This window comes from Cuculus canorus, chromosome 3, assembly GCF_017976375.1.
Source record: "Cuculus canorus isolate bCucCan1 chromosome 3, bCucCan1.pri, whole genome shotgun sequence".
Lineage (NCBI taxonomy): Eukaryota > Metazoa > Chordata > Aves > Cuculiformes > Cuculidae > Cuculus > Cuculus canorus.
In genome coordinates, this window is record NC_071403.1 from 22,354,417 (window position 1) to 22,370,730 (window position 16,314).

At 36.5% G+C, this 16,314-nt stretch overlaps 2 protein-coding genes across 3 annotated transcripts in view; both read right to left on the reverse strand.

Moving 5' to 3' along the window:
• LOC104062737 (gamma-aminobutyric acid receptor subunit rho-2) overlaps positions 1–2,495 on the reverse strand; it is a 36,867-nt gene extending 34,372 nt beyond the window's left edge. For both annotated transcript variants that reach the window (XM_054061690.1, XM_054061689.1), the window contains exon 1: positions 2,023–2,495. In XM_054061690.1, coding sequence (XP_053917665.1) covers positions 2,023–2,210 — 188 coding nt within the window. In that variant the 5' untranslated portion in view covers positions 2,211–2,495. The remainder of the gene's footprint in view (positions 1–2,022) is intronic.
• Positions 2,496–2,647: 152 nt separating this feature from the next.
• The window catches only part of UBE2J1 (ubiquitin conjugating enzyme E2 J1), a 36,200-nt gene continuing 22,533 nt past the window's right edge, over positions 2,648–16,314 (reverse strand). Inside the window, exons 6-8 of the mRNA XM_009571072.2 lie at positions 15,015–15,144; positions 11,132–11,263; positions 2,648–5,157 (exon numbers count right to left, since the gene is read on the reverse strand). Of these exons, the coding sequence (XP_009569367.1) occupies positions 4,888–5,157; positions 11,132–11,263; positions 15,015–15,144 (532 nt within the window). The 3' untranslated portion in view covers positions 2,648–4,887. The remainder of the gene's footprint in view (positions 5,158–11,131; positions 11,264–15,014; positions 15,145–16,314) is intronic.

Sequence of the window (16,314 nt, forward strand, 5' to 3'; positions counted from 1 at the left end):
ACATATTCCCAAACATAGGAATAAATTTTCTTGGTTAATTTGTTTACCAAAAATTTACTGTAATTCCTACAGTAAGTCAGCAAGAGAAATACTAAGCAGAAAACATGATAAAATTATTTAAAAGGACACTGTCTTCATGTTCTCACTCTTATATGATTATGAAACCAGCATAGAGACTGGTTTTAATTTCATTTTAATGAAAGAGTCTACTATTCATTGTTGGTTTAGAGACTATATTTTTTCTACACAAAGGAAATTTAAAATATCGTCACTGTTCTGTACACTCTCTTTCTTTTTCAGTCTTGCAGAATTCTATCTAAGATGTTGTTCGCATTTGATAGTCCCCAAAACCTGATTTTATACTTTTAAATAAGAACATTGCATAGAAAATGAGTGAGTGTATGTGTGTGTGTAAATATATATATGTGGCATATATATATATGTGTAAATATATATATATATGGCGCATATATATATACATATAGGGCATACAGTTCCTCAGGTTCCACCTGTCTGGAAAACTGTTAATTAAAATCATTATTCAATAGGAAACCAAACAGCATTGGTTATTCTTTACAGTAAATTCATTTATATAAATAATTTTAGCAGTGCTTTGACTTCCACTCTATCACAGCTTCACAAAAATAACAGCGCTGTAGAAATTGCAAATTATTTTCACAATGTTTAGATGAAGTACAAAACATTCAAACAACTTTTAACCTAAAGCATGGCACTACTTTTGTGCAAAGTCATGTTTAAGAGAAGGATTTATACTATTTTGTAACTTTAAAGCAGATGACCTCTGCTACACATGAGCGGTTTGCAAGAAAATGCAACTGTTGAATTCCCTGCGCTTTCCAGAACAGATTTGGAAAAATTTTCAGAGTTTAATAAGAGATCTCTTTCAATAAGGGAGATTCCATGCAAATCAGTAGCAAAACTTCAGTTGGCTTTCCGATCTCAGGATCAGGCCCCAGCTGCTTCAGCTTTATAACTTTTATGTCACTGGAAGCATATGCTACTGTATTTCGTCAGTAAGTAGCATAAATCTGAGAGCATATTAGGTATTCTTTGCTTTCAATTATATCACAGCATGTCTTTGTATAATGCTCAAGTAACAACGCTCCCTATAAAAGCTTTGAGTGTTAAACCAAAAAAACCAACAAAATAAATGAAAATATGAAAGTTTACAGCCAGAGTGAAGCCATTTAATAAGACGGATTAACCCAATTTTATTTTTGAGCCCTTTGAACAATGAACAGTCTTGTAAGATATAATTGTCACTGGATGACATAACCACAAAAAAGGATAACATACTTTGGACTGTCTGACAGGTTTGGAAGATTATCTTTTCTAATGTAAACCTCTGGTCAAATCTCAGCAACAGTAAATCTAATAAACTTCACTAAGATCTTTAACTCTTTCTTGTGCCTTCACTTGACTCTAAAATATGTATATATATTTTTAAGTGTCCACATCTTTCTTCAAAATATATTCTAAATGTTACAATCCCCAGGTAACTTCCAGGGATTTATTTGTTATTAATCAGTATAACACATTCTAACCAACATCCCCGCCTCAAACTGTTAGAGAATAACATGCAATTTCATGTGAATGTAAGTAGCAGAGACACCCCAGCAAGCAGCGTAAATAACCTGCTCTTGAAACAGTGCTGAAACAATATGTAGATTTGCACATCTCTATTAAATTGCAGCTTCTCTGAATTCTCTCAGAAATTCACATAGAGGGCAAAGAATATATTTACCACGATCCATGCTGAAGTGGCCAATGTCTCTGCAAAATCTGATTCATTCGGAGTTAAAATTAACATTAGCATTAAACACGTCTATTTACAGTTGAAACTGATTGTACTATCAGAGACCATTATAAAAAGATTATTTATAAAGCTGTTTGCACATACGATCTACACAGAGACACTGAGAGGGTAGATGTTTATGTCTATACAGTAATGTATTTATAAGACTCCAGGAAAAGAAACATATTTGTCTTGATAACCCTTACCTTGCCCTCTGCACCTCCAGCTGGCTTGTCCATCTCCTCCTCCTGTGCTTTCTGCTCTCCACAAGAAGAACTAAGCAAAAGATTAATAAAAAGAGTTTTGCAAAATAAGGCATGTTGCTGGAAATAGGAATCGGGCACTCTGCACTCCAGTAACCTCCTGTAGTAAAAGTCCCTCCGGGTTTGAACATTGAATCAACTCTAATTCTGGCGTCGCGTGTTTGTCGGTCATCGGTGGTAGAAATGCTGCTTTCCCGATGTTACATTTTCTACAGGCTTTTAGGCGCTTCTCACTCAAAGATTTTCCCTCATCACCGCTTAATGATTGGCCATTATTCACGAAGTTTGCCTCCCCAAACATTTCCACTGGGTCCTAAAGGATATTTGCTAAAGCTATTATATAAAAACCCGCATTCTGCATGCCAGCTTTTTGCTCAATCCCCTAATCTCAGGACAGTGCTATCCTCCTGCCAGACTGTAAAACCAGGCTATCCCTTTTCATTAGGCTTTCCAGATTTTCTGTTCCTTCCCATGGCATCTTTTTCATCTGCAAACCACCCGTGCTATGTTTCAGACACGTCTACCACTGTAATATGTACATTCTTTGATGGTTTTACAGCAGTTGAGATATTATTTATATTATTTTATTATTTATATTAAATCACAGTAACCCCCGAAGTATCTATACATGCAATAGACTTTTTACATAAACTAAGTCACGATCAATACTTATATATTTGTTGCACAACTAGGCATTTTAACTTTTAAAAATAAAAACAAAAAGCTACAAAGCAGCTATTTCTTTAATCACAAGGAAAAGGCTGTTTTCAGAAACCGTTTGAAGCTCATTTTCTCACAGCCCATTCAAAGGGCAATGCAGATTGCCTCTCTCCAGAAGACTTATCTGCTTTACTAACAGCCAGTGTGTGGTACAAGTGTAAGAGCAAAAGTTTGCTTGGCACCACAGCAAGTCTCTACAAAAAGCACATTCAGAGCGAAGCTTCCCAGGAGCAACCAAGTTAAAACCAAGAAAACTGTCTTTTGTGTCAGACCTCTTTTGGTACACTCTTCTGTGAGCTCAAGTTTGCAATATTTTAATAGAACAGGTATTCAAGCAACATACCAACTAGGAAACACAGTACTTCAATTTAGAGGCTATGGGATCTGGAGAAGTTTTCTGGAGTTTTGGTTTTTGTCTTTTGTGCTTGTTAGGGGTTTGGGGTTTGTCTTTTTTATTATTTCTAATGAAATAAATACACAAATCATGTAAAAACCTCAATCAATATATTGACATCACATTGTTGTGCAGTTGTGTAAGTAACTGCTGAACTGGCTGACATACTTTTGTCTGAACTTCTTAAGAAAGCTGTTTTTTGATCTTTGTTCCATTGTACCTGCAAACAAAATTACCAACCATCCAAAAGAAGTTTTGTTGGTTGGTTGGTTTTTTTTTTTCATTTGCACATCCCCCTTGGGCACAGAATGGGCCTTCCTTATTTTAGGAGTTATTATAGCTGTTTTCATGTTTCAAAACACCAATACACAATATATTCAACAAAATTTAGGAAAGCTGTAGGTAACTTGACAAATACTTGCCGAGAAACAGGATGAGAATCTCACTTAAGCCACTGCTATCGTGTTTGACAGGAATGAAATCAAAGTTGGGGAAATGTCACTGTCTTTGAAATAAACACGCTAGATTACATTTAAATTTGAGCAATAATAAAAGAGGAAAATTATCCTACTGATTGTCTTCTTCAGCTTTGCTGCAATATTTAAACATTCACAGACAAACCTCTCAAAACCCCAACAAATGTAGGTCTACTGCTTGATTTCACAGCATTCATTAATATTACCAGTTCTTTATTTTTATAGTAAACTAGTAATGCAGAAAGACTCTGGGTCCAATATTGATTTCAGTTTTATAAAAAATGGAAACAAACAAAAAAGGTCTTGTGATACTTGAAACATAACCGAAGACTGGCTTGAAACTCTTTATTACTACCAAGATTTTAATAAATATTTCTCTTAAGCATGTTCATATATATGAGTTTAAGTATAATAAGGTTTAAATTTTCTTTAGTAAATAAAACCACATATGAAACATTCAGTTCAATGTAGTATGTATATTTCTGGTATAATTAAAAGACAGTAGCTCTGAGTAAATACTTATATTACATATTCATAACTATTGCAAGAATAGACATGTTTTATATAATCTTCAAATTTAAAAAAAACAACAAGATATACAATTGAGTGTACTAGAAGAGGACATTCAAATCTTGCAAAAGATTATCCAATCTTTTTTCAAAAAACCAAAAATTAAAATAATGCTGGCCCCATCTTTCCTCCCCTATTCTTTTCCCCCTTACACACACACACACAAAGCAGCATCACAACCAATTGGTATGGTTTCCCCCCTAGAAATGTGTCATGGTAAATAAAAGTGGTTACAAAACCGTATCCTCTCTAAATTAACAGTTCACTGGACACAAACACATAGCAGTGTTTAATTTTATAATTCCTTCTCCAACGTCAAATTTTAGGCTAACGTAAAGTGAATCAACCACTTTGTTTAAATTGCCTTTTTTAATTGATAAATTACTGAAATTGACTCCCCACCCACGCCACAATTTTACTATTCCACTGCACTGTTTCTCCAAGGAGCTACTGGGCACTCAATTAACACTTGCAGTTAAACGCCCAACTTTACTTTTCTTACAAGTAATGTATCTGTACGTACATTAACATTTGTAAGGATTTAAGCATAAATACAAATAATAACCTTTCTAAACAGTTCTCACATCATATCCAATACAGAATGTTCAATGAAGCATTCAAGTCATTGCTGTTACGACAGAAACGACCTTATAACTCAAATATATAGTCATTAGCCAAATATATTCTACGAAATATAAGAGCTGCCAATGCAAAAGTCAGAAGGACAATCAGAACAGTTGATCCAGTGTTGTTCATGTTGACTCTCGGTTGCTGTACCCGATTAAAGTCAGTTGAAGACGGAGCCCGTCTCTGACTCTGCTGTTGGGCACGGCGCTGCCGAGGACTCATAGAGGTGTTAGTAGACACAGCTGGAGTATGCTCTTGACTGACTGCTGCACTGCTATTCTGAGTTTCTGACTAAAAAGGAAACACGAAGAGTGTGAGGCAAGATAGTGCATAAAATTAGGAATTAAATCATTAGAACTAAAATGTACTCTTCAGATAATTTTTAATACATGAAAGGATGGTAATATCTATCACTAGTAGTTTTAAGACTCTTATATCCATCATTTTTGTTCTTATGCTACTTTTGGAAGCCTATTTCAAGCTGCAAATTAGCAGTTCTGAGGGTAAGAAAAGTCAGAAGAAAGTCTGTCAAACAATATTTGAATTCTAGATTCATTCCAAATCAGATATTTCAAATAACTTTGTCTAGGATTTTCTTAACTCTCTGCAGTTCAAGTAATCTTTAATAATTCTCCAGATAGATAAGTCTCTGAGGATTTATGTCACGTACACTGAAGGGGAAACAAGTTGGGGAAGGCAAGAAAGGAAAGAGAGGAGTCCAGAGAAGTATAATTAAGCAATGCTGCGCTGCTTCCTGTGGATAGCGGTGTCCAAAAGTCTGTTCTCATCACCACCAACAACACTGGAAAAAAATAAGCAAAAAACCCTGAACACAAAACACCCAAGTGATTCCAGCACAAACTATTGAGCATGGAACCTATGCATGCACATACCTACTGCCTTCTACTGGCCGAATGTCAGTCTACCATTACGTGCAGTAAAAAAACAAATGTTGGGAACTGACGTTCAAATCAGGAAAGTACTATTCTACTGAAAACTTCTTCACTCTGTAAGACTAAAACTATGGGTTCTGATATTCCACAAGCTTAATCCTGCTTGCAAAACTAAAAGATCTAAAAGATCATCATTACAGGAGGCATAGCTAGAATTCTGGACATTTTAAATTTGCTTCCAAGCAACAGTCTTTTAATGGACACAATATCCACAACCCTAAACACTGTTTTGGTCAGCTACTATATCCACAAAAGATACCCCTTCCACATGGCCTGATAGGGAATGCCCTCAGCTGTGCATCAGGTTTAATGATCCACAAGATGGTAACTAGTATTTGGCTTCATGACTTCTTTGGCCATGTATTCCGCATGCGGGAGAAGAATCTCCAAATTTTCATCTAGCCAGTGATGTGACTAGTCCAGGGAAGAGACTTCCCTTTTCTTGCCTCCTCCTCATTAGTAATTCTCACTTTTTGTTATCAGCAAAGAAGTACTGATGTAATTACTCACTGCCTTTGACACCTTGCCTGTTTACACAGGTTTCTTGCCTAAGCAAATAAGCAACTTCAAAGAAAAATGTTTTTAAAAGATCTATTTTGTCAGCAGTAACAGCCAAGACCACCATGAGCAGCTTGCCATAATTTCCACTACAGTGCAGAAGAAAGTCATTCTGATTCATACTGAACCCACTTGAAAGCTCCTCATGCCAAGGAAAATACAGACTTAGGAAAGCTGAGCCTTTGAAAAGTGAAGTTCCTAGATTCATCTACACTCTTATCTTCCAAAAGGAGAGAGGATAAGAAACGAATTCAGGAAGCAAGAACTGCAAATTCAACAGGTGTTATTCTTCTTGAAGTAGCTTTTAAGAAGCAGCGGGTGGGGTGAGAGGTAAGGGGTGTTAAGCCTAGAAATCTTCCTGATCCTTCATACTTATTAACTACTAAAGCAACTACAGTGACTCCCACTAGCTGCCACACACCTGAGCTTCTTCCCAACACATTTATAAATAAAACAGAAAGACCCTGTCCTGAATGAGACAAGGTGCCATACACTGACATATAATTTAAGAGAAACCTCACCAACAATTGCAAGGCTTTAAATTATTTTTTTTGGGAGGAAATTCTATAGATGCATGAGGGCAGCAGAAGACCGAGTGCTTCAACCAAAGCTGAGCTAACACACTGCCTCGGGAAGCCCAACATAATCAATGACCAAGTATCAGCAGACATGGAGAAGCAAGCTAGATAAAAAAGGAATGATCATTACTCAATATAAATTTGGGACCAGCTGCTAGTAGTGTATCTTAAATAATATACACACCTAGACAAATTTTTTTGTTGTTTGAAGACTTCATAATTAAGAATCCCCAAAATGGCAGATAGGCTGTACTACAAATTTAAAAAATCACAATCTTCTTGTTTTCACTTATGGTAAATTTAAAAATTCATCTTAAGCAAAAATGTCAAGATTTTTAAGCTAACACAACACCTCACATGACACAATTTGCATTTAAGCAATTTTGTGCTGAATTATACTGGAGATATCAGGGCTGAGGGCTTAACAGACTAAAAATAAAAATATTTAATAAGAGCTACATCTAAAGCCACCTTTAACACTGGATCTTTATAGTTACTGAATATGCACTTTTCACGTCATATTATTTCCACAGCTTCTGAAACTGTTGGGACTGGTAGGAAACTTTTCTCCAAATGCAAGTTTGATAAATAAGGCTAATTTAGTAAAATGTACAAATGTTAGAATTAACAAAAGGTTTTATGGTATAACAGAATGCAAATAAGGAAATCTACATTATGTTCAGCCTTCTGAGGAATGGCAGCATTCACTCTGTCACTTTGGTCTCCAGGCCATCATTCTAAACATTTTTATCAGAATGCTGGAAGGATTACACATTCATTTTGGAAGGAACATTTTAAAAATAAAGCAAACTGTAGGAACTCGGAACCAAATAAATCCTCCGAGGTACTGAAACCTCTCACAGAGAGATAAAGAAATAAGTAGAAAGATAGGTGAAATATCTCTTTGCCCACGTAACTTCCAACTGAAGAACAGCTGAAGTTTGACACAGCATGGTTTAAAGGCCAATAAGAAATACGTCTATTTTCTAATGAATCCAAGTCAGGCCAAGCAGTCCTGATTGCAAAGATGTTTAAAATTGTTGCTGTAGTATTACAAAGCTTTAGACACCACTTAACAGAGATAAAATCAAACATTTTTTAACAGTATATCATTCAGAATATATGATTAAAAATAAGGGCTTCTTGAGTCTCACTTTCTCAGGGAAACCTCCCTCATCAGTTTGAGATTAATTGACTTAAGTTACACTGCTTATTTCATAGCTCCTCATTACAACACTTCATCTACACTACTACAGTGTACTGTTTAATAACATGCGTACCAAGGTCTAACATATTCCCAAGTTATGAGAAAAAAGCCTAACCACAGCTTTTAGCTTGTTATTTTATAATTATTATCAATTATCAATTTCATCATCAATTATGTAAGCCCCAGGGTGGGACATCATTCCGTATCAATGCACGGAATGTAGGTTGCTACAGTTGAGGTAGGAGTTCAGACTCTCATAATAGTCCACGTTGATTTAGTCAGCGCAATTGGGGGGGCAACAGACCAAAGCAGCCGACCAGCCTTGCTCCTCAGCAAGCTGCAGTGCTCTCCAGCCTCCAATAACTCGTCCCAAGGACTGAGATGAGAGTACCAACATTTAGGTGACCACTGACATAGTGGGTGACTTAATCTGGACTTGGGTCCAACCTAAGTATCTACAATATATTAACTCATAAACATTCTTTTGCTCAGATGTGGAAGAATCTCATTTTCTTAAGGCTGAGGGCAACTACTTTTATGAAGGCAACTTCCAGCAGTGCCTTGCTTGCAATTTGAATACTCAGACAGCTGTATTGTACAATTACTTTGCCCTGAGCAGACATCAACAGCTACTACAAATTAAAAAAAAAAAAAGAAAAAGATAGAGATATATATTGTCAGAGCTAGTCAAATCAGAAGTGTTATGTAAGACTTCAGACTTCTCACAAGTACTATGCTAACTAACGCTTTGGGTGGCTTGTTGTTCTAGCCTTAATAATACTTAGCACCTGTTCTTTGCAGCTCTGTATCTTTTTACCCAAGCTGCTGTGGCAGCATTTTCCAATGTGTCCAAGGCAGCATTGTTCCTTTTATCGTTCTCATGCTGTTGTAGTCATTGCTTTGTACCTGCAAACCTCGATAATGTTGTTATGACACGTTCTCCCAGGAAGCAACTATGACTTACATGAGAATCAGCCCCCTCCTCTCCATTTTCTTCATTCAAAGATAAGTCTTTAAATACTTCATAATCTCTAACAAAGATGCAGAAAATTTTAACACCCAATGTGCAATATTTGCACTAACATTGCCAACAGGGCCATGAATGGATAAAAACAATGAGCAGATCTTGACGAAAAGTACGTGGTACTAGGTGAAAAGCATGGTGAAAAGTCATCTCCATCACCACCACTTGCTGTGCTGGAGAGCCAAACTCTATCCCTCTGCTTTTTAAACAGCAGGAACTCAGGAATACATATTCAACATTGCATTGGGAAGATATTTAGTCCTGTGCTAGAGAGCAGACCGAAGTGGACACTGCAGTAATTTTAGGCATGGCATCAAGATACTGGCTCTTGGTCTGGCAAAATGACAAGAGAAGGAGGGTAGGGAGGGAAAGAAGGTCAGACAGGGAGAGACCAAAAGTCAAGTCAATTCATGATCAGAGGGATGGAACACCTCTCCTAAGAAGTACCGAGACAGTTGAGTAGTTCAGCCTGGAGAAGAGATGCCTACAGGGAGACCTTACTGTGGCTTTTCAGTACTTAAAGGGGGCTTACAGGAAAGATGGAGACAAACGTTTTTGCAGGACCTGTTGCAACAGGACAAGGTGTAATGGGTTTAAACTAAAAGAGGATAGACTGAGGCTAGACATAAGGAAGATACTGTTCCCGCTGAGGGTAGTGAAACACTGGAACAGGTTGTCCAGAGAGGTGGTAGTTGCCCCATCCCTGGAACATTAAAATTCAGGTTGGATGGGGCTCTGAGCAACCTCATCTAGATTAAAGATGTCCTCGCTCACTGCAGAGGGATTGGACTAGACTACCATTAAAGGTCCCTTCCAACCCAAACCATTCTATGATTCTAAAACATGAATTCATTTTTTTCATCATTTACAGTTTATCACATATAAATATTTTTACATACATTCATATGTTTAGAGGTCTCATTTCACACAAGACTGTTCTGTTGAAAATTAAGTTAATCACTACTTATTATATCAGCATAATTGATTGAAACAAATTTCTTAGAAATGAGATTAATAAAAAAATCCTCTTTTTCCTCAAGAGAATCCTAGCAGTGCCTGGTGTTTTGGCTAGTTCTACTATATTAGCCAGGCTTTGTAATAGGAAGAATAAAATAAAATGGTTTATTAAATCCTGAACAATCTGGAAAAATCCTTATTGTGGGAAAAAGTATGCTATTAGCATGTTTATATTTCTACATAGCTTGAAAATATGTTTCAAACACGCAACAGATGGTCTGACGTTATTTGACGTGGTTTAGGTTTTTTAACCGATCTGCAGCCCCATCCTCTCTGAAAAAGACAGCTTAGTTGGGATTTGCCTGCAATTTATCAGTGAATTTAGATTGCATTTGCCACAGTCATAACAGCAGCTGCCTTGGCCCACCACCAGGCCTCGGTCACTTCCGAAACCATTATGTAAGCCCCACACTTAGCAGTATTAAAACATAAGTGTCATACTTCAAATGGTAAGAATGCTTCAGTGAGATTTACTTAAGAGGTTATACAAACCAGGAAGAAATCCTCAATTAATATTTAAAAGCCACATATTATCACCGAAACATTTTTACCCCTGGCTAAGAATTCTACTGTAAAAACTTGTGATATATCATGCAGATGGTACACTGCAGAACTTAAGACACCATAATATTTTAATGAACTGTTAACCCATACATTAAAAGAACTAACTGGAACAAGAATTTGTAAGAGATTATTTATCGGTTTTAAGAGAAGGAAGCAAAACCAAAGAGATCACTATTTCTAAAAGTGCATAGCATCTTCAGCACACTATTTGCTAAAGTTCACAGAGATTTTATATAAAAAAAGTTGTAAGAGAAATGTATTGACTATCTACTCTTAATGAAGCCTTCTATTAGATTAATAGTATAGTTCTCATATTGAGACTATGCCTGTACTTGCACTGATAAAGCTCAAAGACAGACCATACCGTTGCACTTTTTGGATCCTGGAATGCTCTAGTTGCACCATCCTGCTGGGCTTCAGGTGAAGTGGCAGAATGGTTCAATTCTGATGTGCTTGAGGGTCCAGCATCAGACTTCCTCGATGAATTGACTTCAGCCTACAAGAAGTACGTATTATGCTTCAGAGACAAGATCAAAATTGCTCCAAAAAGACGTGGCTTTTTTTGTAATGTGTATTTTAAAGTGTGCAGAATATAAGACTTACTGAAATGTAATCATCAAGTACTCCAATTGCATTTCAATTACACACTAACAAGTTTAAGAAATTCTAATCGTATAGAAATAACACCACACCTGTGCAAACATCTGCTTAAAAAATAATTTTGTCTGCACATAACAGGTATAACATTGAAAAAATGCACACATGTATAGAGTAAAATGAAAATTCTTTACATGAGTCAGGATAACATTATGCCAGAAATAACACAATTACTTAAAACTTCTGTTTCTCACATCTTTAACTGAATGCTGACTATTGTTGTTATAAGCAAACTAATATAGCCTACTTCTCAGTGGGACTAACTAGCCTCTGGCAAGTGCTAACTTCATGTGGCTATACTGCCAGACTGGGTATATATGCATGGCACTACACTGTGTCAGGCACGCATACCACAGCTTTCTTTTTTTAAATTTCATCATAAGTAGAGCAAAAGAAAAAAATCCAAGTCTTACAATACTGCTTTTGAACGTATTTATAAAATGTCTCATAAGCATCGATTCCCAGAATTCAGGTTTCATGCTTCTGGAAATTTGAGATAAGAGGTCAGCAGCAACACGCAGAAGACCACGGACAAACCTCTTTTTGAAACAATATACATGCCTACCATAATGTCTTGGGAATGGAAAAGGACACACTTGAAAATGCACACATACTTAAATAAAAAGGGGGGGTGGGGGGAGTAATGACTACACCAATTTTTGTCTGCAAGAAAGTCACCTTCCAAGTCATGTACCTAGATCTCTCATTTTATTAGAAAGATAACAATTCCAAACCTAATACCTAGTAAATACATGTTCAAATGCAGATTTAAGTAGTAGTAGTAGTAGTAAGAAATACAAACAAGTGTATTAGAAACCAATCAGTTACATTGACAACAAGCTGATAAGATCACAAGATTCATGATACTATTTTGTGCAAGGAAATTAAATTCTCTGTTTCTTGATATATATTATTTCAGGAGAATCACAAAAATGTGTGACTGAAAGGATCTGAAGATGAATTTAAGATTTAAGAACACTTAAAATCTGGCAACACTGCTTTCCTTTCGCACTTGACTATTATTAATTCTAATACTAGATAGGACAAGTTATGAATCAAATATGGACCAGCAACAAAGTAACACAGGATCAAGAATAATTTAGGCTGGAAGAGACCTCTAGATGTCACCTGGTCCAACTCCCTCCTCAAAGCAGAGTCATGTTCAATCAAATTTTGAGCATCTCCAAAGTTGGAGATTCCACAGCCTCTCTGGGCAGCCTCCTCCAGCAGGGTGAATTTTCCTTTCCCATGTCCAGTTGCAAGTTGCTTCACTGGAACCTGTGACCACTGCTTTTCACATACTTCTGCTTTTTCCAAGAAGAGCTCATTTCAGTTTTACTGTTAATAAAGCACATACACGACAAAATGTGCATCTAATTTATCTTAGCTTATGAAAGCACTGAGTCTAGTATGCTAGACTGAAGTCAGTGGAACAATCAAAAAAATGACGCACTTGAAAGTTCCCAAACCTGAAATACACTTTTTGTCAACTAGTCTCTCTTTTCTCCAGTCCTTACCTCTGCTTCCAGAAAAGCTGGAAAGAACACAGACCTCAAGGGAAGATGACTCACATAATAGTGAGGGTGACTGGAGAATTAATTTTACCACAAAATATGCTTTGTGATGGAAATATGTAGATAAACCATACTGTTTGACAGTAATGCATATGCTATCAGTCATCTATCTTTTTTTCCTTGAAGTGGGATGGAATTTATGGTATATAACACCTAAAATGCACAAAACAATTAGCAAGTCAACGGGAAGTTGATTTAAAAAATGTGATTTTCTATTAAAACAGACAGAAAGAAAAGGAGAGGCTCACAGAAGCAGGAAAATTGTAATGAGGAAATGTAGTTTGCTACTTTTTTCCTCCTGAACTCGGTATTCCTTTCTCAGTGCCACACATGAGGGCTTTTTAAAAGCTCTACCATTTTGCTTAAGGCTAGTGTGAAATAAGTTCTCACAATCCCAGGATCATTTAGAAAAGCTTAAGAAATCTATTCTTTAACAATCAAGATAAAGCGGAGATTGATAGTATGTTTGCTAGTAGACAGCCTCTCTCAAATTATACACTCAAACAGCAATTTCATGTTAAATCTTACCCCATAAATCGACATGGAATATATTCAGATGATTAAAACTTTTGCATTCCCTGCTAGTAATTCATACTATCAGTGTACTACAAACATACCAATCTAATGCCTCAGCCTAACATCGATCAAATAAACAATAACAAAGTCAAGCAAAGCACAGAAGCAGGCAGATTAAAAAAAACAATGCCTAAAATTTGATTTGAGAAAGGGAGGGAAGGCACAAACAGAGTACAGAACTGATTTACCTTATAACAAAAACAACAACTGTAAAAGACTGTAGAAACCTGAGGCTTTTGTTCATTTTTCCATTGCTCAGTGCTTGGTCTTAGGAGGTAGAGTTAAGTATGTGGATATATAAAATGCACCGAGATTCTTTAGAGATTCATGTCCCTAAATCTCTCATTTTAAAACTGGAAAAAGGTATATGCAAGTTAAGAGTTCTTTCTAAAAAAATAAATATATATATACACACTTTGATATTTCTAGAAATTCTGTGATGAAGATTAGCAGTTCTTAAGCAAAAACTGATCCTACATTTTTTAACATTTAACAATATAACTTCATATATTGTCAAAAAGCCAGGAACAGGCAGTCTAAATTGCTTCTCTGAGCAGCTGCAGTTAAAAACTCTGTCCTGGTGTCTCCTCATCTTTATAAAATATTTTGAAGTGTTTTTATCATAAGCGTTATTACACACAAACCTAACCACGTCAACATATTTGGTGATAAAAGGGGACATATTAGCAGTCCTGACCTTAGCGAGGATGTATTCTGGACCAATGCCACATATTCATAACATATTTCACTGTAGCTCCCTGCCTTCATGCACAGCAGTCTTCCTTAGTGGCTGATTTAAGAGCTTAGTGCAAAACCCAGTGAAAAACAAGTGTGCATGCAAGACATGCAATTTTCTAAGGCACGTACTTGGCTAAATAAACCTTACTTTCACTGAAACACAAGTTAGAGAACGCATTTTTGGGTTTCAGCAACTTCCGTACCAGAGTTCAACTTTCAGAATCTTCAGCTGCAGAGTAGTTCAAAAGAATTTGCAAGCATTTTTCAGTAGGAATATGTTTTATTCCTTCCATAAGCCAAAAGGAGAAAAAAAAAATCACAAAGGAAAAAAGAATTCAGGTTAGCTTTGCCCAAACTTTCCTAACACTGTTATGATAAGGCTAATTCTGGAGAATTTAATCAAGTTATCAGTATCTGAAAACATGGAAGTAAAAGCAACATAGTTAGGCAGTTCTTACCACAGTGCTCACCACTGAAATTAAAACTGATTAATCAATGCTTGGGATGCACAATTTATTAATTAGCACATTGCAAGAGATCCACTTCTATTCTCCTCTTTCAGACTGTCCTAAAATCTGATGTTTCTGCATAGTGACTGATGAGGTTTATGAAATGATGAATGTTTCTGCAATTTACAAGTTTTTCCTCAATATCTTTTTTAATTCCAAAGGACAGAGATAAAAGTTTAAACAGTGACTTCACCTTGAAGCTAATTTTTCTGGCAAGTTCTTTAGCCTCCTTGTGCGCCTGTCTTGACACGCTTCCGGATTTTAGTGGTAAGAGGGCTGTCTTCATAGATGTACCACACATTTCACAACAGAAGTCTTGTGACCTGGCCACAAATGACACAGCTCAGAATAGCACATTCTCAGAATGTTCTCATGTGTTTGTTTAAAGAAACTATTTGCAAAATAATCAAAGAAAGACAAGTGATGTCAAGACCAGTAGCTTAAAAGTATCTCTCCCTGCCCCAAATGACACTATCCTGAAAAAATATTTTGAGAATTATTTACACTAAAAATACATATTCCCTTATGCCATTTAGGAAAATATTAACAACTGACTTACTAACATTAATAATGTTAATTATCAACAACTAATATTAACAACTGACATATTGCTAATGTCTATACATTATTAGTAATTTGTTAGCATTATAAAACTTGCTTTATATCTGCAGCAAATTAAAATCGTAAATTATAAAGATCTAACTATTATTACAAATATTAATTAGGGCCCAGAAGCTTGCACATCAAATCCAGGAATTTCAGCCTCTGTGAGAGCATTACCCTTCCTCTCTTGCACACTTAGTTTGTCTGCAGGGCACACTGCAGGCAGCAATCCAAGACAATGAGAAACCATACAGCCTTGATAATACAGTATCAAGACCAACCCACTAAAACCTACCTCACCAAGGTTTATTAGCTTTGACTCAGTGCCATGCTAACAGGAAAGTTAGAGCTTCTGACTGGCTCAGAGTAGGGGCAGAATAAGCTCACATCTCCCCACAAAAATAGGTCCTAGTTACAATTTGTAATATAGGAACTTTGCTTATGAGATAGAGAGATGGTCTTTCAAGTACCTTCTCCTCCCTAGGCAGGGAAAGCAGAAAGGCTATAATTCCCCCCTCCCAGATGTCAGATTTCACTGAAGGATAATCACAGAATAATTGAGGATGGGAGGTTACTCCTAGAGTTCATTTAGTCCGCTCTCCTTGCTCAAAGCAGGATCAAGTAGAGAACATTGCTCAGATCTGTTTCCAGTCACATTTCTAACACCTCCAAGGACAGACACTCCACCACTTCTCTGGGCAACCTGTGCTAGTACTTTGACCATCATCACAATAAAAACAGTGTTTTCTTGCATTCAGATCCATTTTGTGGGTTTCAGTTTGTGCCCATCATCACTGGATGCCACTAAGAAGAGCCTGGCTCTGCCTTCTCTACATCTTCCTTCCAGGAATTTGTACCTGAAAGGTATTTTGCGTAAGATCCCCTGACCC